Here is a 23,883-nt window from a genome sequence, read left to right as displayed (position 1 = left end):
TGTTTCCAGTCCACATGCCACATTGTCCGTAGACTGACATGCCTCAAAAACCCGGTAGAGGTGGGCATAGGGTTGGATAGAAATCATCTGCCTCCCTTCCTTCCCCACCAATCTTCCTGGCGACAGAAGCTTTTCCGTAACTGAGGCAGAGTGGGGGCAGACACCTTGGCAACTTACCCATTCGTGTTATGAAAAATATAAAACATTAATGTACTTACATAAAAATAGTGATAGATGAAATTAAAATTTGCTGTTCTATTAAAACTGTATTAGATTTTAAATTATTATAGAGATTATATTTTAATGTTTTAAATGTATTTGATACATTACAAAAGTATTTCAGTTACAAGCGTATCATTAAAGCTATTCTTTATTATTACAAAATGCTTTTACAATGCTATTCTTGACAACAGGAAAATACTTACCCTCACTGAAGTATGTGGAGTACCATTTTTTGGAAACCATGTCAAGCATAATGGCAATATTCAGGTTCAATCTTCCTATAGATCTGCTCAATATTTATCTAAACCTTAGCTTCTATTCTTTTCACGTTATTAGTCATATTTTCACTTAAAAAATCGGAGGCCGAAGGGGTAAGCAAACAAACTTTTCAAGTAGACAAAGCTCATCTTTAATCAACAGAATTTAGAGTCCAGTCTTTCCAAATCTGTTTTTTAACAACAGAAACTCCTCCCTCCCCTGCCCCATTTTGTCCTCCCCATTAAATGGTACTGTGTCAATAAAATTCTCAAGCGACCTCTTTAAATCAGCGTTCCTTCTGATGCTGGCTGCCATTCAACACAGTCACGGAAAAGGGAGATGTGTTGGACAGGTCTGTCATTACAGGTAGTAGTTGGTGGTACATCCAGTCTGTGTTTCTTACACAAAATTACATCTAAATATTTGACATGAGGCCATTTGCTATCATAAGCCATCACTAGGAACTTCTAGTCTGTCTCACTCGATTGAGGCTGCAATGTTGTTAGGTGCTATGACCACAATGAATACAACAGACAGCGTCTCAGCTGTGCTGCGAAGTATTCATAACCAAAAGGCCATATTTCAAATTAAATCATAGTAGCTAATGACATACCATTTACATATCACAATCTAAGTCTCTGAAACAGGGGGAGCATATAATGGTATCCAGAACATCTTTACATCAAAATAATCTATCATACTCTAAAGTTTTCACTTACAAAAAGTGTAACAGAGTTTAAGGCACTGGTAACTTTGTCCACTGTTAGAGATTAAAACTTCCAAAGCAAATAAAAGAACCAACGTTCACCTTTAATGTAGGGGAAATTGGCAAAAGGAACCCCATGAGGACACCCAAACCTTCTCTGTGTCCCCTGTGGAACCTGGCCTTTCTCTCTCGTCCTCAGAGAAAGAAAAACAAATGCCGATATCCTCTGTTTAAAATATGAAAGTACCTTACACCAATAACCCCTAGCGGCCCGGGCTCTCAGTGGAACTAACTTAAGTGAAAATTAAGACAGGCATAGAATTAGGCCTTTGTTTTGAGGCTTTGGGAGAGCCGAGCTCCATTGTGGCATCTGGAGTTTCACGTGAGGCCTACACGGGTTTCAAATGGTTGCGTTTAAGATCAGTATCTTTGTGTTGGGAAATGCTGGCGACTGGGCATTGACAGCTGAGCACAGGTTGCCTCATCCCTCTCACGCTGTCTATTTTTTAATCTAACAGCTGGGAAATGCATTAAACTGGCTTTTTTGACTTCCCAGAACAATATCTAATTAGCAAATAACACAATTCAGTGACATTCAGCAGGATGCAAATTCCAGACACCGCAATCATGAACACCGTGAAGACAGTCTTCTCCGTGGGCCGCGACACAAAGCAGTCGACAGTGTTGGGACAAGGCCAGGCGTTGCACTTCACCAGCCGCTGCATGGAGAAGCCATCGTACATGACGTAGAAGACGTACATGAAGGCGGCTTCGAAGACGACCCGGAAGAAGATGCTGCTTGTGTAGGTCCACCACAGGGAGCCTTCGATGCGGACCTTCTGGGTTTTGATCTCCTCGATGTCCTTAAATTCATTCTTTATCTCCCCCTTGATGAACTTCCTCTTCTTCTCATGTCTCCGGTAGGCCACGTGCATGGCCACCAGGAGCGCCGGCGTGGACACGAAGATCAGCTGCAGGGCCCACAGCCGGATGTGGGAGATGGGGAAGTAGTGATCGTAGCACACATTCTTGCAGCCGGGCTGCAAGGTGTTGCAGACAAAGTCGGCCTGCTCATCTCCCCACACCTCCTTTGCAGCCACAACGAGGATCATGATGCGAAAAATGAAGAGGACGGTGAGCCATATCTTTCCAATGCTGGTGGAGTATTTGTTCACACCCCCCAGGATCGTCTGCAGCGCGCCCCAATCCATCTTCCACTCTGGGCGGTGTGCTCTGGAAAAGACGAATGCACACAACACAGGAATCACTAGTTAGGACGGAACAGGGAGACTTCTGTGGGTCTGGGTAAGCAAGCAAGCTTAAATCACTTCCTGGGCAAACACCAACTCTTATGCAACCTCACCAAAACAGGTGAAGACCAAACCAACTTAGTTTGTCACAGGATTAAATGTATAGTTCCCAAACCCTCTCGAACGTGTTTTTAGGCATTCTCTGATAAACGGTAGCTTGTTCACCTGAGTAATTCACCCAGTCTTTAAACACATCATAAAAATTTGCTGTGTCAGGGAGTGTCACAAAGTACTCGTTAGCTGAAAGGCACTCATGGGTTCTGACCGGACCCCTGCATCCTCTGCAGAGCTTCCTTGGGTCCTCCTGACTCTGCACAAGTTACTCAGCGTTCAGCAGCTGCATTGATTTGCAGTCTCAAGTTTTGGCTGTACCACTGGGGCTGATACTAGCTTGGGCCAACCTTGCTCAAAGGCTGAGAGGCCAAGTACAGGAGAACCGTGAGGATAAGATGTAACTTATAGCTCCCCTATCTAGTCTCTCTGCTGAGCCACTTTCCTTAACGTCTTGAATTAATTTTCACAGACTTGGCATGTAGCAGTGAAACTGTTGTTACCAGTGGTTAAGTTTACATTTGAGGCACCTCGAGTTAAAATTTTACAAAGCACCTTGCTTCCTTCTACATGAAAGGAAGAAGTTATGAATGCCCTCTTCATGGAGGAAAGCCACTGTGAGCGTAGACTTTCATGTAGGTTTTGTGGATGGCTTGGTGGCCTCACTGTCAGGCTGGCACTGACCGCTCAGTTAGCATATCTGTTTTGACAAGTGCTGCAACAGTGCATTATAATTGTGGGCTGTGGTTTTAATTTCAAAGTGTTTCTTAAAAGACACATTATTTAAAAAGGACAGAAAATTCAACTCCCCCGGTTACTGGCCGACTAAGCGACCTCACTGCACTGCAGTTCACCGCTGAAGCTTGGGGGAGTCCCCCACTCCTTACTGCAAGTGGATGTGGAGAGGCCCGTGGATAACCTGCCGTGAGCCCGTGGCCTTCTTTTCATCCCAGGATGTGAACTATCTTCACTGATTCATAGTTACACCCTGCCTGCCACAACTAACCCTCTCCTAAACAAGATTCCACCCTCTCCACAATCCAGATGAATCATCTCTTTTCCACCCTTCAGAGCTGGTAGTGAACCCTCCTCCTCCTTTTACTTAAAAGCATCCTCCTCTCCTCATTTTAGGCAAGTTGCGTCCTGTTTTCTGATGGACTCCGGAAGCAGGGTCGTAGTGAATGTCTTTCATGACCCAGAGTCACTGCCAAGGTCAGGCCGAAACCACGTAGTGTCACCTTGGTCAGAGGCGACAGGGGAGAGGTGGCCAAGAAAGTTACATCAGGTTGACACAGGCCAGTGAAACAGAGCCCCACTAAGCTTGGGAAAGACAAACATCATTGGAAAAAACAATATTTTAGCCCAGATTCAGCACTGACCCATTGAAATCCAGACTGGGAAGCCCTTAGGTGAGCTGGTTGTCCTGCTAAAGCACCTGTGGCTCAGGCCAGTACCGTCCCGACAGCAGAACCACTGAGGGCAGCAACATTCCGGTTTTAACAAAAGCATCTTACGGAATTAGACATTCTTCATTGGCCCTCACTGAGTGGAAAACAGGATACTCCCCGAAGTAAACTGTCGCCTGGTTTACACCTGGCCAAGAATATGGGGCTGCAGGAGGAGGGGTTCATCCTTTGCCCTCTTCTACCTGCCAAACCCAGGTCATATACCCTTCGACAGACCTGTCCAGTTACCATCGGCTGAGAAAAATACAGTTCCAAGAAACCCTATATTGTTCTTTTATAAAGCTTGAGCTGAAGCTACCTGTTTTAAAGATCCTTTTTCAGGAAGGGGAGTAAATTTTAATTTACTAATTAATTTACTAATGGGCTAGGGGGTCATGGGTTAAAAGGGCTCAGAAGCAGGACGAAGTTGTTTTCAATATTCAAGTCAGAGGAGGAGCTGCCCTCCTGGCCTCCCGACCCTGGGCGGTTACATGCAGCTTCCCACCGGGCCACCGCCACGGCGCACCGCCTGGAGAGCTGCCAGAGGCCAGAGGCCAGAGGAGGAGTTGGTTCAGTTCCTTAGGGAAGACACTGGGTGTATCACCAAGTTCCAGAAAAGACAAAAGGGACTCTTCACCCCTTAATTTCTCCACCCTTAGGTGATGGGTGGTCGACCTCGCCTGGCTGCCCCCAGAGGGTTCCTGCGTCCTTCTCACCAGTGTCTGAAATTGTGACAGGCTTTGCACAGCAGTTTCGAAAGGGACCTGAGGTCACATGGGGACACGGCCCTGCCACCCTTCTCAAGTCCCAGGTGCATGGACACAGAACCCAGCTGTCAGCAGCTGTTAGGTGAGCGCTGTTCAGGCTGCCTTTCTCCTCCAGTGGGGCGGGATCGAGGCACGGAGGCAACCGTCCTGAAGACGCGGGTCTCAGCCGCACCCCTCCTCTTTGCAAACAAGGGTCCTAAAAATTTTCTTTCTAGCCGGGGCGCACAGCCTGGAAACAAACCCTCGTGAAGTGTTTAGGAAAAAGGGAAGCCACCGAAATCTTGGCCCCGGTTCGGCCGGGGTCGGCGGGCTCCGCGTTAGTTCCAGGCAAACTCCGCCCAGACCTCTGCCCGGGCGCTTTTTCTGCAGGAGCCGCTCCCGGAGGTAAAGGTCAGTTCCTGCCGCGGAGGCTTCCTGCTTCTCCCGCGAAACGGAGCGTGACTTCGGAGCTAAGCTTTCGGCCAGTTTAAAACGTTTGGTGTCAGTGGGTCAAGTAGCCACGCGGCTGCGCTAGCGTTCCCCAAAGGGACATCGGCGGCACCACAGACCTCGCGCTGGCGGCTCGTCCCCGCCTCCTTCCCTCCCGCGCGCACCCGGCCCCACTCGCACCCCGGTCGGTGCCATCGCGTCCACTTCCCCGGCGCGCAGCGGCCGGTCCGGCCCGGCCGCCCGATTCCAGCCCCGGAGCTCGGCCGCAGAAACGCCCGCTCCGGAAGGCGGTCCTCGTCCCCGGACCCAGGACGCGCGCTGGTCCAGCCCCCCGGTTCCCCGAGACCCACGCGGCCGGGCACCCGCTCTGGGTCTCGCGGTCCCTCCCCGTGCCGGGTTCCTGGCCGGGCAGTCCGGGGCCGACGGGCTCACCTGCGTCGGGAGGCAGCGCGAACGGCGGGCCGGGGCGGGGGTCTCGGCGTTGGGGTCTCCGCGCTCCTGAGCGGGTCCTGGGCCGGGCGCCGCCGAGGGGCTCCGAGTCAGGGAGAAGAGCGCGCGGGCGCTGCGGGGCCGCAACACCTGTCCCGCCGCGGCGCCTTTTAACCGCACCCCACACCCCGCCTCTTTCCCGGGAGACGGGGGAAGTTACGGAGGGGGCGGCGCCGCGGGCGGGGCGCGCCCGGCCTCCGGGTCCCCAGAGCTTCCCGTGACCACGAACCCACGACCGCACCCCGAGAGCCCCGAACCCCCCGAGTCCCCTTCGAGGCCCCGAGTCTCCGAGTTCCTTTGAGCCCCCATGAGTTCCCCAAGTGCCCCCAGCGCCCCGAGTCTCCCCCGGTCACCCCGAGCGCCGCCTCCTCCAGCCCTTGGGTGGCCCGGGAGGAGCGGGGGCGGCCGAGCGTCGGGACCCCCAGGCAGCGGCGCCCCAGGCCCTGGCTCCGGCGCTTGCGGCGGGCGGGGTTCGGGGCTGGCTGCGGTCGTTCCTCTCTACTCCGCCTGGCGCGAGAGCACTGGGCGTTCAAAGCGCTTCTTTACTGTTTTATTGTTGGAGAAACAGGCGTTCGTCCAAGGACTGAAGACCTGTTCGGGTGGCGGAGGCTGCGCGCGAGGCTCTCGCGGGGGGTCTAGGCTGGGTCGCGGGGCGGTGCCCTCGGAATGGGGGTTAACGGTGACCGGGGAGGGGGCGCCGCCGGTGCTGGCGAAGTCCCCGCAAAACCTCACCAACCCGCACGAACGCCTTCTCCAATTTCCGATTTGATTCGATTACTTTCAACGATGTGTCAAGGACTAAGGTTGGGGGCGGTGGGGGCGACAAGCCTCGCCTTTGCCGTGGCCGGCAGGGGGGTCCCGCCGTCTGCGGAGGTCGCCCCCCGCGGCCCCGGCCCAGCCAGCTTCCTCCTCTTTTCACAGCTAGGGAACTGCAAGGGGGTGTCTCGGTTTGGGGTGAGGAGGCCCGGAGTTTTCAGAAAGGAGAGAGGGCAGGTGAGATCTCCCAAGCCCCTTCCTGCTGGATGCGCGCAGCGCGAAAGGGGGGCACGGACGGGATTCTGCGGGGGGCCGCGGGGCGGCTGGGTCTGCACCGCACACCCGCTGGGCGCTTTCTGGACACCGCGAAGCTTTGTCTCACGTTAGGAGGTCTCGGTGCTTGCATTTGGTTGGGGATTTTGATGTCTCGAGACACAAATGACCGCAGACAGATTTGCACAGCGCGAGCGGATGAGGAGCTAAGATGTGCAGAGCAGGCCGGGTGGGGACCCCCGGGGACGTCTCCCCCCACCCCCGCCCCACCTCGGGCACCCACTTCGCGAGTTTTGCAGGGGGAGCCAGGTCAGAGGTGCAGCCGGGTCCCCTCGCGCTCACGTTTTTACCCGGGTCAATTCGAAGTTAAGTGGAAATGGTGATTAATCCTGACACGTCAGAGCTGGCCTCAGAGTGGATTTCCTGTGATTGCCACCATTATTAGCATTGACTTTTCCTTGAAAAACGGGCGCCCCGTGGCCATGGGCCGACCTGGGCAGTTTCTGCAGGGATGAGCGTAGAGTTTTGGGTCGCGGGTTACCACCTACTTTCCGGCTCCAGGTCTTAGTCTAAGAGGGAGTGTCTGCTCATGAAGAGGCAAAGCACCAAGAGCTGCCAAAAAGCCTTGCATGGTCCGTCTGAGAGATGTGCTGAGTCGGCTGGTTAAAAAAGACAGGCAAAGCCTGCGGGGTGGAGCGGCTTTCTCGGCCTGAGCACATCTTGGTTGAGCCAGAGGTGACTTGGGGTGGGGTGGAGTGGGGTGCCAGTTGGTGGGTTCTCCCTTTAATTTCTCAAGAGCTATGCTGTTTATGAGTCTGTTGGAGTCCTGGTTGGTTGGAATGAAGGAAGGTTCTAGAACTATTGTGGGACGCTCGCTAGTAAAGATGGTTTGGAGATTGGAAGTTGACTGACTTTCCCCCATTGAAAAATGTCACCTGAGATTTTATTGTCTGTGTCACGATGACAGGCTCAACTTTCTTTTCCTTGTTTTCTTTGATTTAGTTCTCCTTATGTGCAAAATTACTGTGTGATGTTGGCTAGTCGTATTATCACAGCCACTCCGTGTTTTCAGGATTTGTAGCTAGAAGTCCTGCAGCACTTAAGTCTTCACTTACAGATCAGCGCTTGCTTTTATTCTGTTCTGTATGATTTCTGTTGTTTTCCTGTGAGCTGGTGTTCTCTTCCCAACTAGGCTGAGGACTCCTCTAGGGCAGGACAGTATATGCATGTACCCGTGTAGGGGAGGAGAAGGAGGAGAGGTGAGGTGGGAAGAGGGTGAGGGAAGGCTTGGATATTTGAAGTCATTTACAAATGAGCTTAGACATAGATCCAATTAACAGATCACACCACAAATTAATGATTAAACAAATCCTGAAATTATTTTGTAAATTACACACTTACATTGCTGCATTTTTTTTTCTGTTGAAAGCATTACTTTTAACAGAAATGGAAACATTGGAAATAAACCATGATTTTCTCACCTTTTATGTCTTCATCTCTTAATGTACCAGTCCCTAGAGAACCTGAAGCCCAATCCTGTGTTCCTCCACCCCAGCCACCCAGCCCCGTGGTGAGAGCACAGGGAGCTTAGGACAGTCCTGCTGCCTGCAGCACACAACTTTGTCTCATTGACCCGCAGGGACGGACCAGATGGAGAAGGTGTTTTTGATGGAAAACTCACTGTGGTGTCTGCCTAATTGATCTTGAATGATGGCAAGTGGGCACTTATCAGGTAACTATTGATGATTAACTGACAAGGATCTGTGAAGGCTACACTTTGTCACTTCAGAGTGCCAGAGATACCTATCAGTAATATTTTCACGTCTATGCTTAGTACCATGCAGGTAAATCCCAGGCGATTATCATCGAGCTGAACTTTCATGCAGATGTTTAAAGTGATGCACTTGTAAGGTTATAAGGTGAAAATGCTAATGTTCAAAGCTATTTGGCATTTTGACAGTTGTTTTATAAATGAACCAAAAAGAAAGAAGTTGCTATTGTGCAATAAATCTGTGTGAGACAAATCATATTTCTTAATAATTCAAGTGACTGCTTGCCAACTGCCTGATGGAACGGCCTCGTGAATTCCTGCTGGGAAGGGTGCTCTAAATATACATTAAACATGTCTCGGTTGCATTTTTGACTCATGAATCACACGTAGGTGATGGCAGAAAATGATGCAAGATGCGAAGAGACTGTCCTACCACTTGGCAGTTTTAGGGCAAGTTGGATTCATTGACTGTCTGCAAGAGCCATTAGTTAATGGACCACATTCCCTTTTCTTGCCTTGCTGTTGAAATATTAATAATATTAATAATAACTGGCAAAAAGAGAAACTTTAGCTGTCCTCAAAATAGCAGTTGGAAACTGACAAGCCCCTGGCATCTCTGGTTAATTAATAACTTACACATGATATTGTAATTTTAATGCAGGAGTGGCTCCACTGTGATCCTTTGTGGATAATTATTACAGGGAACACGATTTCACTACAATTTCTCTCTGTGTAATTGAACCACACCCTGACTTATGTTTTCTGAAAATTGTTAAAGTCAGGTCTTTTAGGGAAAATCAGTTGTTCCATTCAAAGAGTTAAAAAAAAAAAAAAGAAAAAAAAAAAAAGAAAACAAATTCCAGCCTTCAATAATTTAATTGTTCTTTGCTTCCAAATTGAAGACATCTCATAAAATTCTAATTGCCAAGTTGTGACTGAAATTATTATCGGCTTTTAAATTTTCCTCATTCTATTCTTATCTTCACACGTACAATCTTTTGGGGGAAATTCGAACTGCTGGATGTGTCTCCATTTCAAGGCAATGGTAGAGTTAGTTGATCTCCTTGGTTTTCCTGAATGGACACGTGCTCTTACTCACAAATATATCCATGCAGTTATTTTATGATTATCTAGGCAGACTGTGGAGAAATTACAAAGATATTTCCAACTGTATTTGTGTCAAAAAGCACATTTTGGTCAGAAATGAATCCAGAGCTGTAACTCCCTAAATAGGTAATTTTTTTTATTTACTTCTATTGAATATAAAAAGTAAATTCTGTAAATTATGGTGGCTTGTCAACATGGAAATTCTGGATCATTCACAAGGAAGCAAAAAAGAGCTCTACATTCTAGCTCTGGCTACAAAAATATTGTGCTATCATCTTGAAGGGCTTCTGGAACAAGTTAGAATAGAGTCAACACTCATGAGCTGCTGTAGCAAAAGATGTAGGATTGACAAGGGCAGTAGAGCGATGACTCCTGGCTATTTGATGGACGACAGTAGCTTTTCACAAAATGCTCATTTTGATGTTTCAGATGAAAACGTTTCACTTTCTAGAACCAATTTCGTGGTCAGTTTAGCTCCTGAGGCCCCAGTCAGAGGGGTATTCTGTGGCTTGCAAAGCCTCTCTTTGGGGATCGGACATGGAATCTGTGGTCTTAGAATTCAGAACTGGGATAATGTGTTAGCCACTCATCTAAGCCATTCCTTAAACGCTTTCAGAGCCATCTCCACTGTGGGGAAAGAAGTTCTTTGTGTTCTCTCATTTAGTCTCATTCTAAAAAAAAAAAAAAAAAAGGCTATTGCAGTACCCAGAGCGCACAGTAGATGGCACTGACACTTGTCGGAAAGCTGTGCACACTCAGGAGGTGGGAGAAAAATCAGTAGGTAAACTTTTCTTCTAGTCTAGCGTTGCTGCGTCTGACCTTATTAATGGGCGGAGAAATAGATTTCTTTCCTATCTTTTTCTTTTTTAAATGAAATTAAATGAAGTATAAAAGAATATGAGAATGTGTTGCTATTAGCAAGGGTAAGTAATGCTTTAGGAAACGTTTGGTTCATGTGTGTGCTTTCAGACTGATGTGTGTCCTGGATCCAGTGTGAAATGTACTTTGGTCTGTAGGTCTCTGCCGCAGAAAAGTTGGAAAGCCCCTGTTGTATTCCATTTCCAGGGCAACAAAAGACACCACTGTCACCTCATGTGAAATGGGGTTGTTACTAAGAGGAGAGACAGCAGGGCTTCAAGGGCAGCCCCAGCTCTGCTGTGCTTTAAGTTCACAGTCCACTGATCCCAGAAACCCCAGGTTGGTGAGATTTATTTGTGGAGGGGCTGCTTAGGACCATCATTTCAGTTTGGAAAAAGACGTCCCCCGGGCTCCTCTTTGTGATCTGAGAAGCAATAGCAATATTTAGTTAGGTCTTTTACTAACTTAATATAATTATTTGTCTAAAAAAGGATAGGAGTAAAACTTTGATATGTAGTACGCTCAGAAATCGTCAATCAGTCATTTTAATGGGTTCCATATTTAAAGAACCAGATAGAGACTTTTCATGTCAAACGTATGCATTGAACAATTATGCTTTGGAAAAGAGGAGGCAATCAACATAATGGTTTATATTGTCTCTTTATTGGCTTTGAAATGAATCAGTGATGGTGGGGAGTTTAGTTTACTAGGCTATTGCTATTAGTGCTATGGGGCTCTAGTACACATAGCTTTCATGGGTGAAGATGGCATTGGTCATCTCAGTCACCATCTGATGGGAAACGTTCACTTACTCTTATAGGCTGCTTGATATTCCATGTAGGTAATTAGGTGGCTGGGCTTTAGAAAAACACAGCCTCTGCTTACAATTTACGGTAGTTCCCCATTCCAAGGCCCCCAGTGGATGCCTGAAACCTCAGATGGTACTGAACCCTCTATATACTCTGTTTTTTCCTATACATACAAACCTACCATAAAGCTTAATAGTAAGATATTAACAATAAATAATAATAAAACGGAACACCTATAACAATGTATTGTATAACAATATATTGTAATACGATTTTTGTGGATGTAGTCTCTCTCTCAAAATGCTATCATATTTTCCAACTGTGGTTGACTACAGGTAATGGAACCACAAAAACTGAAACAGTGGATAAGAGAGACACTCCTGTACCAAAGAAAAAAAATAGAGTGTTGCAGCTGGGATGGCTTTACTGCACAAAATATACTTCAAAACAAGGAAACTACCAGAGTTAAAAATAGAGTGTTCAATAACACAATTGAATGACTGAGTTAGACTGCATAACTGACACACAAAACAACATAAATATAAATGAAGAAATCTCTGGGTATAATCTGGTGCAAAGGTGACTGTGTTAATCACTAATCCACAAATTGCTATCCTGAAGTGTGCCAAATGCTTTATGTTTATTTTGTTACATAGCTCTATAAAGAAAGGATTTTTAATCCCATTCTACAGAAGTGGAAAGTGAGCCTTAAGACTCAAAAAACTTTAAAAACTACAATGAAGTAACAACTTTTACTAATTCCTTTTGTGTTTTTCCAGAATCTCTCTCTATATAAGAATGTGATATGAATCTATATGTGAATTGATTCTACATGAATATTGATGACTTTTATTCCCCCTTTTGCACATAAGATAGAATATTTTACATACTATTCTACACTTTGCTTTTCTTAACGTATCATGGGATCTTTTTATATAAGTGAACAAAGAGTTTCTTCACTCACACAGTTTCGTAGTATTCCTTTATATGATTATGTAATCATTTAATTAAAAACCCTTTTTGATGGGTGTTTGGATTATCTCTAATATTTTGCTGTTACAAACAACAATATGACTTCTGCTTCCAATTAAAATATAGAATGCAAAATACCATTATTCATATGATAATAACAACAAAAACCCTGATAAAATAAAAATCATACTTTTTTTGGTGGCAATTACCAAAGAACAGTGGAGAGGGTACGCTTTGATGAGCTGAATTACTGGGCATGACGATGAGCAGAGAGCCCACAGCTTCTTTCATACTTGAGGGAAAGTACCTGATTTCTGTGTGGGAAGGTGGAGAAGCAGGCCTCTATGAGTGAAGAGACTTTGTACCTTTAAGAAAAATCTGCCAAAAGATTTGGAGCTGGATTGGAATTTAGAAGTCCACCAAATGCAAAAATAGTTTGGCTCAACGTCACCCCCATCCGTGATTTTACTGCAAAAGTGGCTGTGGAGGCAAGACTGGAAAACAGTTAAACAATTTCATAGTGCTTGAATTGTGGAGCCATGTTAGATGCAAGGGAAGCCAAAATGATATGAAATCTATGTCTCAACCTGCTTCCAGCTCACACATTAGGAGAACCAAAGAAACCAGCCATTATACAGTGGTGGCATAGGAAATTCAGGTTAGGCTGAGGAGCAAAGTAAAATGTCCTTGTTTCCATTAGATATCAGTGGTGCACTCAATTTAGTGAACACTACCGCTCAGTCTCAGCTCAACCTGACTCTTGATGAAATCTGATCAGATTCTCATTCCAGCCAACTGGCAGAGAGCAAGGGACTTGCACTCACTAGAAAAAACAAAAACAAAACGCTCCTGGATAGTCTTTTATATGCAATGTCTAACATTCAGTAAAAAAATTACAAGACGTGAGGAAATAGGAAAAAGATCCATATCAGGAGGAAAAAAAACAGTCAATAGAAGCAGATTCACTACATATTGAAAATAAAAGCATGGGAAAATGTACATATACAATGCAAACTTAAATTATAGGGAAGCTGGGGTGGCTTTACTGCACAGAATATACTTCAAAGCAAGGAAACTACCAGAGTTAAAAAGACATTTCAAATGGTGAGAGGGTCTTTTCATCAAGAAGACATCAATCTTGGCCAAGCGCGGTGGCTCACACTGGTAATTCCAGCACTTTGGGAGACCGAGGCGGGCGGATTGCCTGAGGTCAGGAGTTCAAGACCAGCCATGGCCAACATGGCAAAACCCCGTCTCTACTAAAAATACAAAAAATTAGCTGGGCGTGGTGGTGGGCGCCAGTAATCCCAGCTACTTGGGAGGCTGAGGCAGGCAGAATCATTTGAACCTGGGAGGCGGAGGTTGCAGTGAGCTGAGATCATGCCATTGTACTCTAGTCTGGGCAACAGGGCAAAACTCCATCTCAAAAAAAAAAAAAAAAGAAGACATCACTCTTAAATGTGTATTCCCTAAGTAACAGAGATCCAAATTACATGAAGCAAAATTAAGAACACTAAAGGGAAAAATGACAAATCCATATTCATAGTTATAATAACTGAGTAATTGACAGAACATGTATATAATAAAAGTCAGTAAGGATCTAGAAGATCTAAGGAATACTATCAGCTAATTTGATCTCACATTTACAGAACACCAAGTTTAGCAACTGCATAATACACACTGTTTTCAGGTGGAATAAGGCTGATTGATTAAAAATCAACTCTTGGTTGGGCGTGGTGGCTCACGCCTTTAATCCCAGCAGTTTGGGAGGCCAAGGCAGGTGGATCATCAGAGGTCAGGAGTTCGAGACCAGCCTGGCCAAGATGGTGAAACCCCGTCTCTACTAAAAATATAAAAAGTTAGCCGGGTGCGGTGTTGGGCACCTGTAATCCCAGCTACTCCGGGGGCTGAGGCAGGAAAATCGCTCGAACCCAGGAGGCAGAAGTTGTGGTGAGCCAAGGTCTGTGGACTCCAGTCTGTGGAACAAGAGTGAAACTCTGTCTCAAAATTTAAAAATAAATAAATAAATAAATAAATAAATAAAATAAATAAAAATTAAAAAAAATCAACTCCTAAGTTTGTTAAAAATACAGATTTCTGGGTTGTGCGGCCAGAGGTTCTGATCCAGTAGATTTGGAAAGCCATGGGCTATAGTCTGTAATTATTTGGTTCTTGTGATCTTATAACTGGACTTAGCACTTCTTATGGATTGAATGTTTGTATCCCCCCTGAAATTCCTGTGTTGAAATCCTCACCCCCAAGTAGGAGGTGGGGTCTTGCGGAGGTGATTAAGGGGAATAGAATTAGTGCCCTTATGAAAGATCCCAGAGAGCTCCCTTGCCCCAGACACCAAATCTGGTGATGTCTGATTTTGGACTCTCAGCCTCCAGAATGGTGAAAAATACATTTCTGTGGTTTATAAGCCCCCCAGTCTATGGTATTCTCTTATAGCGGCCTGAACGGATTAGGACAGCACTATTTTGACGAATGTACTTCTGGGGAAACTTAGGATCTTGATCCCATTAACATGAGCTCCGACTGAAGGTGTCTGTCTTCAGCACGTAGAAATGTGGTGTATGGGGAGGAAACATGGAGTGTTCAGTTTTAAATCCCACATGTCTGTTAAGGAGGTTAGAGCCTGTGGCACACTTTCAGCCAGGAGCCTCTCTCTGATATTAATTCTGGACCTAAATAGTTTTTGACAAGTGCCAGGCAGACCCCTTCATGAGCAGAGTCTAGAAGACTCACGGATCTCTCTTAGGGCTGAAGTTCAGCCAGAAACAGCCAGTTCCCCTCTGGATTTATGCCTTCTCTTTAGTGAACACTGAAGAGTTGAATAGATACTGGCTACCAGTCGCAAGACACTGTTTCATGTTGTATTAATATATTTCAAATAGAAAACTAATGTCTAAGTTAGTAAGAGATGAATAAAAAGTAAATGGTATACAAAGAAATAATTATTTACAGCTGACTGCTAACCACAATTTAAAATGCCACATTAATCCTGAATCTATAAACTTAAAAGTTAGGTTAGGAAAAAGTTAGAAATCAATCATACCTAGAAATAATTTAGATTGACAAGCACCTGCACATTTCTGAGGCTGATTAATGATAGAGTGTCTGCTGTCTGCAGTATGATCTTTAAAGACACTCTTGGCTGTAGTTTCACAGTTAATTTAATTCCTCATCTTGGTGAGATTTTCCCACTGCACTCTGCCATCTGAATGGTTTCAAGGTCTTCTGTTACTTCACCAACTTTTCCCTATTAAAATGGCCTGAAAAGGCCTTGGCCAGCCTGCTGTGTTCTTCCATCAGCATTCACCTAAGTACTCCTCATGGGTGGGAGAAACCATGGCAACAGCAGTTCTGGCGCATAGGGAGGTTATTCACAGGCCTTCAGAAAGCTACCAGCAGGTCCCTCACAGTTAAGGAAGCCAATGAGCCTTCTTCCCTTCCCAGCAGCCATGCCACAAAGTCAGGAGAAAAAGGATTGGTATTTCAGATGCCGATTAGTTCAACATCCACTTACTGGGGCTCAGTATGTGAAGGATCACGTTGAGGCAGGAGCATAGGGAATGAGATCAGCTCTTCTCTGTCCAGGAGCCCCTGCCCGAGTGGAGAAGCAGAGAGAAGTTAGCAAAGCAGAAACACCCTCAGAGCACCCTGGGGAGGAGGGTCAGGAGGGATGATGCTGCCTGGGGGGAGGCAGGAGAATCCTCAAGAAGAAGACTTTGAGCTGGTCTAGAAGGACAGGGTGGAGGAGGAGACAGGCAGGCAGGCCATTCCAGGTAGAAGAGAGCTTGTGCAATGCCCAGAGATGAGGATAAGAAAATGAACAGCAAGTGCCCTTAGGAAGGTTGAAAATGGGGAGCATGGAGACTCCCCATCACTCTCAGACTGAGAAATTAACTGGGAAACTAAGGCTGGGGATGTGGTTGGAAGGGCTGGGAACCAGTGACCCAAAACACAGGTGAATGTCAACAAAAACAAAACAAACTCAAAGACAAGCCAGGAAAAGCCTTCTGTCTCCAGTCATAGGGTCAGTAAAGGGGAAGCCTAGAAAGACATGAAAATTTTAGGCCAGGCGCGCTGGCTCACGCCTGTAATCCCAGCACTTTGGGAGGCCGAGGCGGGTGAATCATGAGGTCAGGAGATTGAGACCATCCTGGCCAACATGGTGAAACCCTGTCTCCACTAAAATACAAAAAATTAGCTGGGCATGGTGGTGCGCGCCTGCAGTCCCAGCTTCTCAGGAGGCTGAGGCAGGAGAATCGCTTGAATCCGGGAGGCAGAGGTTGCAGTAAGCCGAGATCGTGCCATTGCACTCCAGCCTGGCGACAAAGCAAAACTCCATCTAAAAAAAAAAAAAAATTATTTTAGACAATAACCAATCTACTTCAGCCAAATATCCCAGAAAAACTGTGTTCCTCCTACCACTCACCCATGCCAGCAAAGGCCAAACAGGTTGCCCAGGCTTCTGCCCTAGCAAGGCTGTAACAGGGTGCCTCAGCATCCCCACTGGGACAGTGTCAGAGAAAGCAAAGTAGGGAGCTTGGACTTTTGTCCCAGCAGGTAACAAGACCCTCCTGCCACATGATGTTAGTGGTGGCCATGTTGGGAGTCTGGACCCCATCCCACCTAGTGGTAATGAGGCACCACTACCCCATCCTCCAGGTGGTGTCAAAGAAGGTCTAGTGGAGAGTCAGGACTTTCATCACTGCCTACCAGAAACGAGGCCACCCCACCATGGTGCTGGTGGAGATTACACCGAGAGCTGGAACTGTCAACCCTGCCCTACAAGAAGCCTCTCCTCACCTTGGGTGTCAGCGGAGGCCAAATGGAAAACCTGGACTTCTACCTCCCCTGACAGCACGAGGTGGCACCCATTCCCTTCTGGAGGGGTGATAGAGAAAGCCAGTTAAAACAGAGACTTTAAAGGAGACCCAGAGTCTTTTGACAAAACACCCAGAGTGTCCAGGTTTTTGTTGTTGTTGTTTTTGAGGCAGAATTTCACTGTTGTTGCCCAGGCTGGAGTGCAGTGGCATGATCTCAACTCACTGCAACCTCCGCTTCCTGGGTTCAAGCAATTCTCCCGCCTCAGCCTATTGAGTCACTACCCCTTGCTGATTTTTGTATTTTTTTTTTTTTAGTAAAGATAGGGTTTCACCATCTTGGCCAGGCTGGTCTCAAACTCCTGATTTCAGGCAATCCACCTGCCTCAGCCTCCCAAAGTTCTGGGATTACAGACGTGAGCCATCACACCCGGTCGGAGTGTCCAGGTTTCAACTGAAAATCCCTTGTCATACAAAGAACCAAGACCTCAACCTGAATAAACAAAACAATCAATGGATACTAATACCAAGATGACAGGGATGTTAGAATAATCTGACAAAGATCTTAAGGCAGTCATGATAAAAAGGCTTCAATGAACAATTACAAACATGTGTGAAACAGAAATAGAAAGCCTCAGCAAAGAAATAGAAAATGTTAGTGAAGAAATAGATGATATAGAGAAGAACCAAATAGAAATTCTAGAACCGCAAGATAGACCTGTTTTAATCAGGTGTGATAAGAAATGCAGGCATGGGGCCGGGCGCGGTGGCTCAAGCCTGTAATCCCAGCACTTTGGGAGGCCGAGGTGGGCGGATCACAAGGTCAGGAGATCAAGACCATCCTGGCTAACACGGTGAAACCCCGTCTCTACTAAAAACACAAAAAACTAGCCGGGCGAGATGGTGGGCGCCTGTAGTCCCAGCTACTCGGGAGGCTGAGCCAGGAGAATGGCGTGAACCTGGGAGGCGGAGCTTGCAGTGAGCCGAGATTGCGCCACTGCACTCCAGCCTGGGGGACAGAGCAAGACTCCGTCTCAAAAAAAAAAAAAAAAAAAAAAAAAAAAAAGAAATGCAGGCATAGAAATGACTGTCATGAAGGAAAAGGTTTTTACTCACAGTGCTCTAGAAATAGGGGGCAAACACACCATGCAGGGCCATATGGAAAAGTACCAGAGTCAACCAGGAGGCGGAGGGGGTCAGGGGGAAGTGTGGGCAAGAGGCACTTGTTGGGGGAAACCATCCCCAATATTTCAACGTAGGTTCTATTTTCCATAAGTGTCGGCCAGCTGAGAAATAAAGAGAGACAGTATAAAGAGAGGACTTTTACAGCTGGGCCGCTGGGGGTGACATCACATGTTGGTAGGACTGTGTTGCCCGCCTGAGTCTCAGACTAGCAAGTTTTTATTAAGTGTTTCAAAAGGGGAGGGGTGTGGGAATAGGGAGGAGGTACAAAGATCACATGTTTCAAAAGGCAGAAAGCAGAACTAGTAGTAAGTGTCTAACAAAGATCACATGCTTCTGAGGGAACAGAACAAAGGGCAAAAGCAGAACTACTGATAAGGGTCTATGTTCAGCGGTACATGTATTGGCTTGATAAACATCTTAAAACACAGAAAACAGAGTTCGAGAGCAGAGAACCGGTCTGACCACAAATTTACCAGAGCGGAGTTTTTTCCCCACCCCAGTGAGGCTGAGGGTACTGCAGGAGACCAGGGCGTATCTCAGTCCTTATCTCAACCGCATAAGACAGACATTCCCAGAGCGGCCTTTTATAGACCTCCCCACAGGAATGCATTCCTTTCCCAGAGTATTAATATTAACATTCCTTGCTAGGAAAATAATTAACAATATCTTCCCTACTTGCACATTCGTTTATAGGCTCTCTGCAAGAAGAAAAATATGGCTCTTTTTGCCCGACCCCACAGGCAGTCAGACCTTATGGTTGTCTTAACCTTGTTTCCTAAAAATCGCTGTTATTCTGTTCTTTTTCAAGATGCACTGATTTCATATTGTTCAAACATACATGTTTTACAATCAATTTGTACAGTTAACACAATTATCGCAGTGGTCCTGAGGTGACGTACATCCTCAGCTTATGAAGATAACAGGATTAAGAGATTAAAGACAGGCATAAGAAATTATAAAAGTATTATTTGGGAACTGATAAATGTCCATGTTAAAATGAAATCTTCACAATTTATGTTCCTCTGCCGTGGCTCCAGCCGGTACCTCTGTTCGGGGTCCCTGACTTCCCACAACAGCCATTAATGTGGTTTCTCTGGGAAAGGCAAGGCAGAGTAAGCAGGCTTAGCAGACTTGGGATTGACTAGTGTGAAAATTTCAGGGGGCTCTGAGGCATAGGGGCTATCCCCATTGGTCTGGTAACTGGCCCTGGACTGATTAGGGCAGGTAGACAGTGGCCTAGAATGTGAAATCTCCGTGAGCGACTGATGAAGGGGGTGGTTAGGGTCTAGGTTTGAATTGATTGGTTTGAGTATTACTGGTGCACTCACAGGGAGTTATTTGCCATCTCTAGGAATTAGCTGGCCCTGGGAGGGACAGTCTCCTCAGGGTTAGTAAGGCCATGGACATTATTCTGATGTCAAAACGTAAGAGTAAAAAGACATGCTTAATACATAAGCCATAAAACAAACCTCAATACATTTCAAAGAATAAAATAATAGTGTGTTCTCTGGCCATAATAAAATCAAACTAGAAATAAATAGCAGAAATAGGAAAATTTCCAAACACTTGGAAACTAAAACACACTTCTAAATACATTGTACTGAATGAAATTTAAAAATACAACATATCAAAATTTGTTAGCATAGCTAAAGGAGTGCTAATAAGGAAATGTGTAGCACTGAATGCATACCATAGGAAAGAAGAAAGGACTGAGATCTAAGTTCCTACTCGAAGAACCTAGAAGAAGCTGAGCAAAATAAACCAAAAGAAAGAAGGAAGAAAATAATAAAGATAAGAGCAGAAATCAATTATCCTGAAAACAGAAAAAGAAAAGAGGAAATTAACGAAACAGAGTTGGTTCTTTGAAGAGATCAACAAAATTTAAAATTTACAAACCACTAGGAAGGCTGACAAAGGAAAAAAAGAGTGAAAAAATAAATTACCAATATCAGGAATGAAACAGGATATATCGCTACAGACCCTGTGGACATCAAAGCAATAATAAGGGAATCTTGTGAGCAACTCTACACATACACTTTGCAACTTAGACAAAATAGACAATTTCCTCAAAATCCACAAACTACCGTAACTCAACCAATATAACATAGATGATATGAGCTGTATAACTTTTATAATTAAAAGTCTCTCAGAAAAGAATTGTGCAAGGCTCAGATAGTTTCATTGGAGAATTCTACCAAATGTTTGAAGGAGGATTACCACCAATTCTACATGATTTTTTCCAGAAAACAGAAAAAGAGGGAACACTTCCCAGTGTATTTTGTGACTCTAGTGTCATACTGATTCTAAAACCAGACAAATACAGCATGCAAAAAAGAAAACTACAGACTAATATCCTCCATTAATATAGATGCAACCATTCTTAATAAAATAGTAACAAATAAAGCTTGGTACTATATAAAGAGAATTACACACCACGACAAAGTGAGGTTCATTCCAGGAATGCAAGGCTGGTTTAATGCTGAAACAACAGTCAAGTCAGGAAGCTGAGGTGGGAGGATCGCTTGAGACCAGGAAGTTGAGGCTACAGTGATCTATGATCATGTCACTGCACTCCAGCCTGGATCACAGAGCAAGACCTTGTCTCAAAAAAATTAAAAATTAAATAAAACTAATATTTTACTGGATTCCCACATACTGCCCAACCTAACCGTGGTTCTCCTGCCCCACTTCCACCTGCCCATCTATCTCCTGCACTGGCTTCTCTTCCTCTCTCCATCCTCAGGTAAAGTTACTCCAAGAACCTTTCATCACTCACCCTGCAATCTTCCTCAGCAACCTTGTTTATCTGCACAATTTACCCTATGAGATATGAGCATCATTTTACAGATAAGGGCACTGAGGTCAGAAAGGTTGAATAGAGGCTGGGCATGGTGGCTCACAACTGTAATCCCAGCATTTTGGGAGGCCCAGGTGGGCAGATCACCTGAGATCAGGTGTTCGAGACCAGCCTGGCCAACGTGGTGAAACCCCGTCTCTAATAAAAATACAAAAATTAGCCGAGTGTGGTAGTGGGCACCTGTAATCCCAGCTACTCGGAAGGCTGAGGCACAAGAATTGCTTGAATCTGGGAGGCAGAGGTTGCAGTGAGCCGAGATCATGCTACTGCACTCCAGCCTGGGCAACAGAGTGAGACTCAGTCTCAAAAAAAGGAACTAGTTCCTTTGCCTTTCTATTATATGAATGAATCCATTATAAGGATTATTTTAGAATAATCTCATCTATGTATTCAAAAACTTTTGCTGGGATTTTGATACAAATGGCATTAAACCTGTATATCATTTTGAGGAGAATTTACATCTTTACTATGTTGACTGTTGTTTTTTGAGATGGAGTCTTGCTCTGTCACCCAGGCTGGAGTGCAGTGGTGTGATCTCGGCTCACTGCAAGCTCCGCTTCCCGGATTCACACCATTTTCCTGCCTCAGCCTCCCAAGTAGCTGGGACTACAGGTGCTGCCAGCACGCCCGGCTAATTTTTTGTATTTTTAGTAGAGACAGGGTTTCACTGTGTTAGCCAGGATGATCTCGATCTCCTGACCTCGTGATCCACACGCCTCGGCATCCCAAAGTGCTGGGATTACAGGCGTGAGCCACCGCGCCCGGCCCAAGAGTTTTAAAAGAATTGTTGGAAGAAGACACCTGAGAAGAAGCCATCAGATATGGCGTTGAGAAAGTCATCGGGGCTGACAATGGCTTCGGTTCAGTAGTGAAGGTGGGCCCAGATTCATTGTCATGGAATAGGTGGGGAAAGAGGAAGTAGGTGCTGCCATTCTCAGAATCTTGATGGCAGGGTGTGGAGAGACCAGGCTGTAGCTCAAGAGGGAGGAACTTTTAGAGGTTAAAGAGCAGGAAGAAACTAAAGACGAAGAGACCGAAAGTGAAAGAGAGAGGAGGGTCGTTTCCATATCTTGTCATATCTTGTCCGTTGTGAATCATGCTGCAGTGAACACAGGTGTGCAAATATTTCTTTGAGATCCTGGTTTTAACTCTTTTGGGCATATCCCCAAAAGTGCAATTGATGGATCATTTGGCCATTTCACTTTTGATATTTTAAGAAGCCTCCGTCCTGCCTTCCATAATGCTGCACCCTTCTTCATTCCTGCTAACAGTGCATGAGAACTCCGTTTGCCCCACATCTTCACCAACACTCATCCTTTGTTTCTGTTTTGTTTTGTTTTTTGATAATAGCCATCCTAACAGGTGTAAGGTGATATATCATGATAGTTTAGACAGATAAATGAAAACGGAAAGTATGGTATATCCATATGATGGAATATTATTCAACCTTAAAAAGGAAGAAAATCCTGCCATCTGGGGCAACATGGATGAACCCAGAGGACATTATGCCAAGTGAAATAAGCCGGGCACAGGAAGGTAAATATTCCTGATCATACTGATGTGTGTCTAAAACAGTCAATCTCTGAGTAGCAAAGAATCCAACAGCAGTTTCCAGGGTTGGGGAGGGGTGTGGATTTAAGGAAGTGGGGAATTATTATTCAATGGAGATAAAGTTTCAGTGATGCTAGAAGAGTATGTTCTAGAGATCTTCTGCACAGCATCCTGCCCATAGTGAACAATATGTATTGTGCACTTCCGAATACCTTAAGAGGATAGTTCTCATGTTAAATGTTCTTACCACAAAAAAACAAACAAACAAAAACAAAACGAAACAAAAAAACCCAATGCAACACAGGAGCCATTTGGAGGTGATGGGTATGTTTATTACCTTGATTATGGAGGGGATGGGTATGCTTATTACCTTGATTATGGTGCTGGGTGTCCCGGGTGTTTCCATAGGTCCAAACCCATCAAATTGGGCCCTTTAGATATGGGCAGTTCTGTGTATATCCATTTTACCTCAATTTATTGTTTAAAAAAGAAGAGAGGGAATGGAGGGGCCAACCGCAGCAGCTGGGGGAGAGGTGGGGAGAAGATGCCTCCTCCATTTGTATGGGGATCATTGCCAAGGCTGTGTTATTTGCCCCGATCTTCCCCACTTTCTATGGGCTTCATGCAATACTTGTACAACCAGCGATTTAAAAAGAAAGGAACAAGGCTGGAAGCAGTGGCTCACGCTTGTAATCTCAGCACTTTGGGAGGCCGAGGAGGGCGGATCACTTGAGGCCAGGAGTGGAGACCAGCCTGGCCAACATGGTAAAAGCTCATCTCTACTGAAAGCATAAAAATTAGCCAGGCGTGGTGGTGCACGCCTGTAATCCCAGCCACTTGGGAGGCTGAGGCAGGAGAATTGCTTGAACCTGGGAGGCAGAGGTTGCAGTGAGCCAAGATTGTGCCACTGTACTCCAGCCTGGGCTACAGAGTGAGGCTCCATCTCAAAAAATAAAAATAAAAAGAAATCAAATAAAAAGAAAGGAACATCCCAGGAAAAGCAGGGATTATGAATGCCAACTGGATTGTTTTAGTGTGATGATTAAATTGTGATTTTGCTTTAAAAGCTTAGTCCTTGTTTTTATAGATTGGTACTAAAATATTTATGGATGAAATATTTTGGGATTTGCTTTAGACTAAAGAAAATGAGAAGTGTATTTTTGTTTCTCTGGAGCAAGTTTCTGAAGGAGGTCCTGGAGGAATCAACATGCCACACCAAGCCCACATCTGTGTTC

General features: G+C 45.4%; 1 protein-coding gene across 2 annotated transcripts; it reads right to left on the bottom strand.

The window, feature by feature from the left end:
• Positions 1-354: 354 nt before the first annotated feature.
• On the bottom strand, positions 355-6,235 carry GJB2 (gap junction protein beta 2). 2 transcript variants are annotated; one of them, XM_015120673.3, is made up of 2 exons: positions 5,621-6,235; positions 355-2,419 (listed from the first exon to the last, which is right to left on the bottom strand). In XM_015120673.3, exon 2 carries the CDS (start codon positions 2,395-2,397, stop codon positions 1,717-1,719), a length of 681 nt encoding a protein of 226 aa, XP_014976159.1. In that variant the 5' UTR covers positions 2,398-2,419; positions 5,621-6,235; the 3' UTR covers positions 355-1,716. The 2 variants fall into 2 exon arrangements, with proteins under 2 accessions (XP_014976159.1, NP_001038200.1); NM_001044735.1 differs by lacking the exon at positions 5,621-6,235 and having other exon boundaries at positions 1,717-2,397.
• Between the last annotated feature and the right edge of the window lie 17,648 nt (positions 6,236-23,883).

This window comes from Macaca mulatta, chromosome 17, assembly GCF_049350105.2.
Source record: "Macaca mulatta isolate MMU2019108-1 chromosome 17, T2T-MMU8v2.0, whole genome shotgun sequence".
NCBI lineage: Eukaryota > Metazoa > Chordata > Mammalia > Primates > Cercopithecidae > Macaca > Macaca mulatta.
This window is presented reverse-complemented; position numbering and strand designations above follow the sequence as displayed.

Coding starts and splice junctions, on each gene's coding strand:
- GJB2 (XM_015120673.3), bottom strand. CDS start 2,397: ATGGATTGGGGCGCGCTGCAGACGATCCTGGGGGGTGTGAACAAATAC.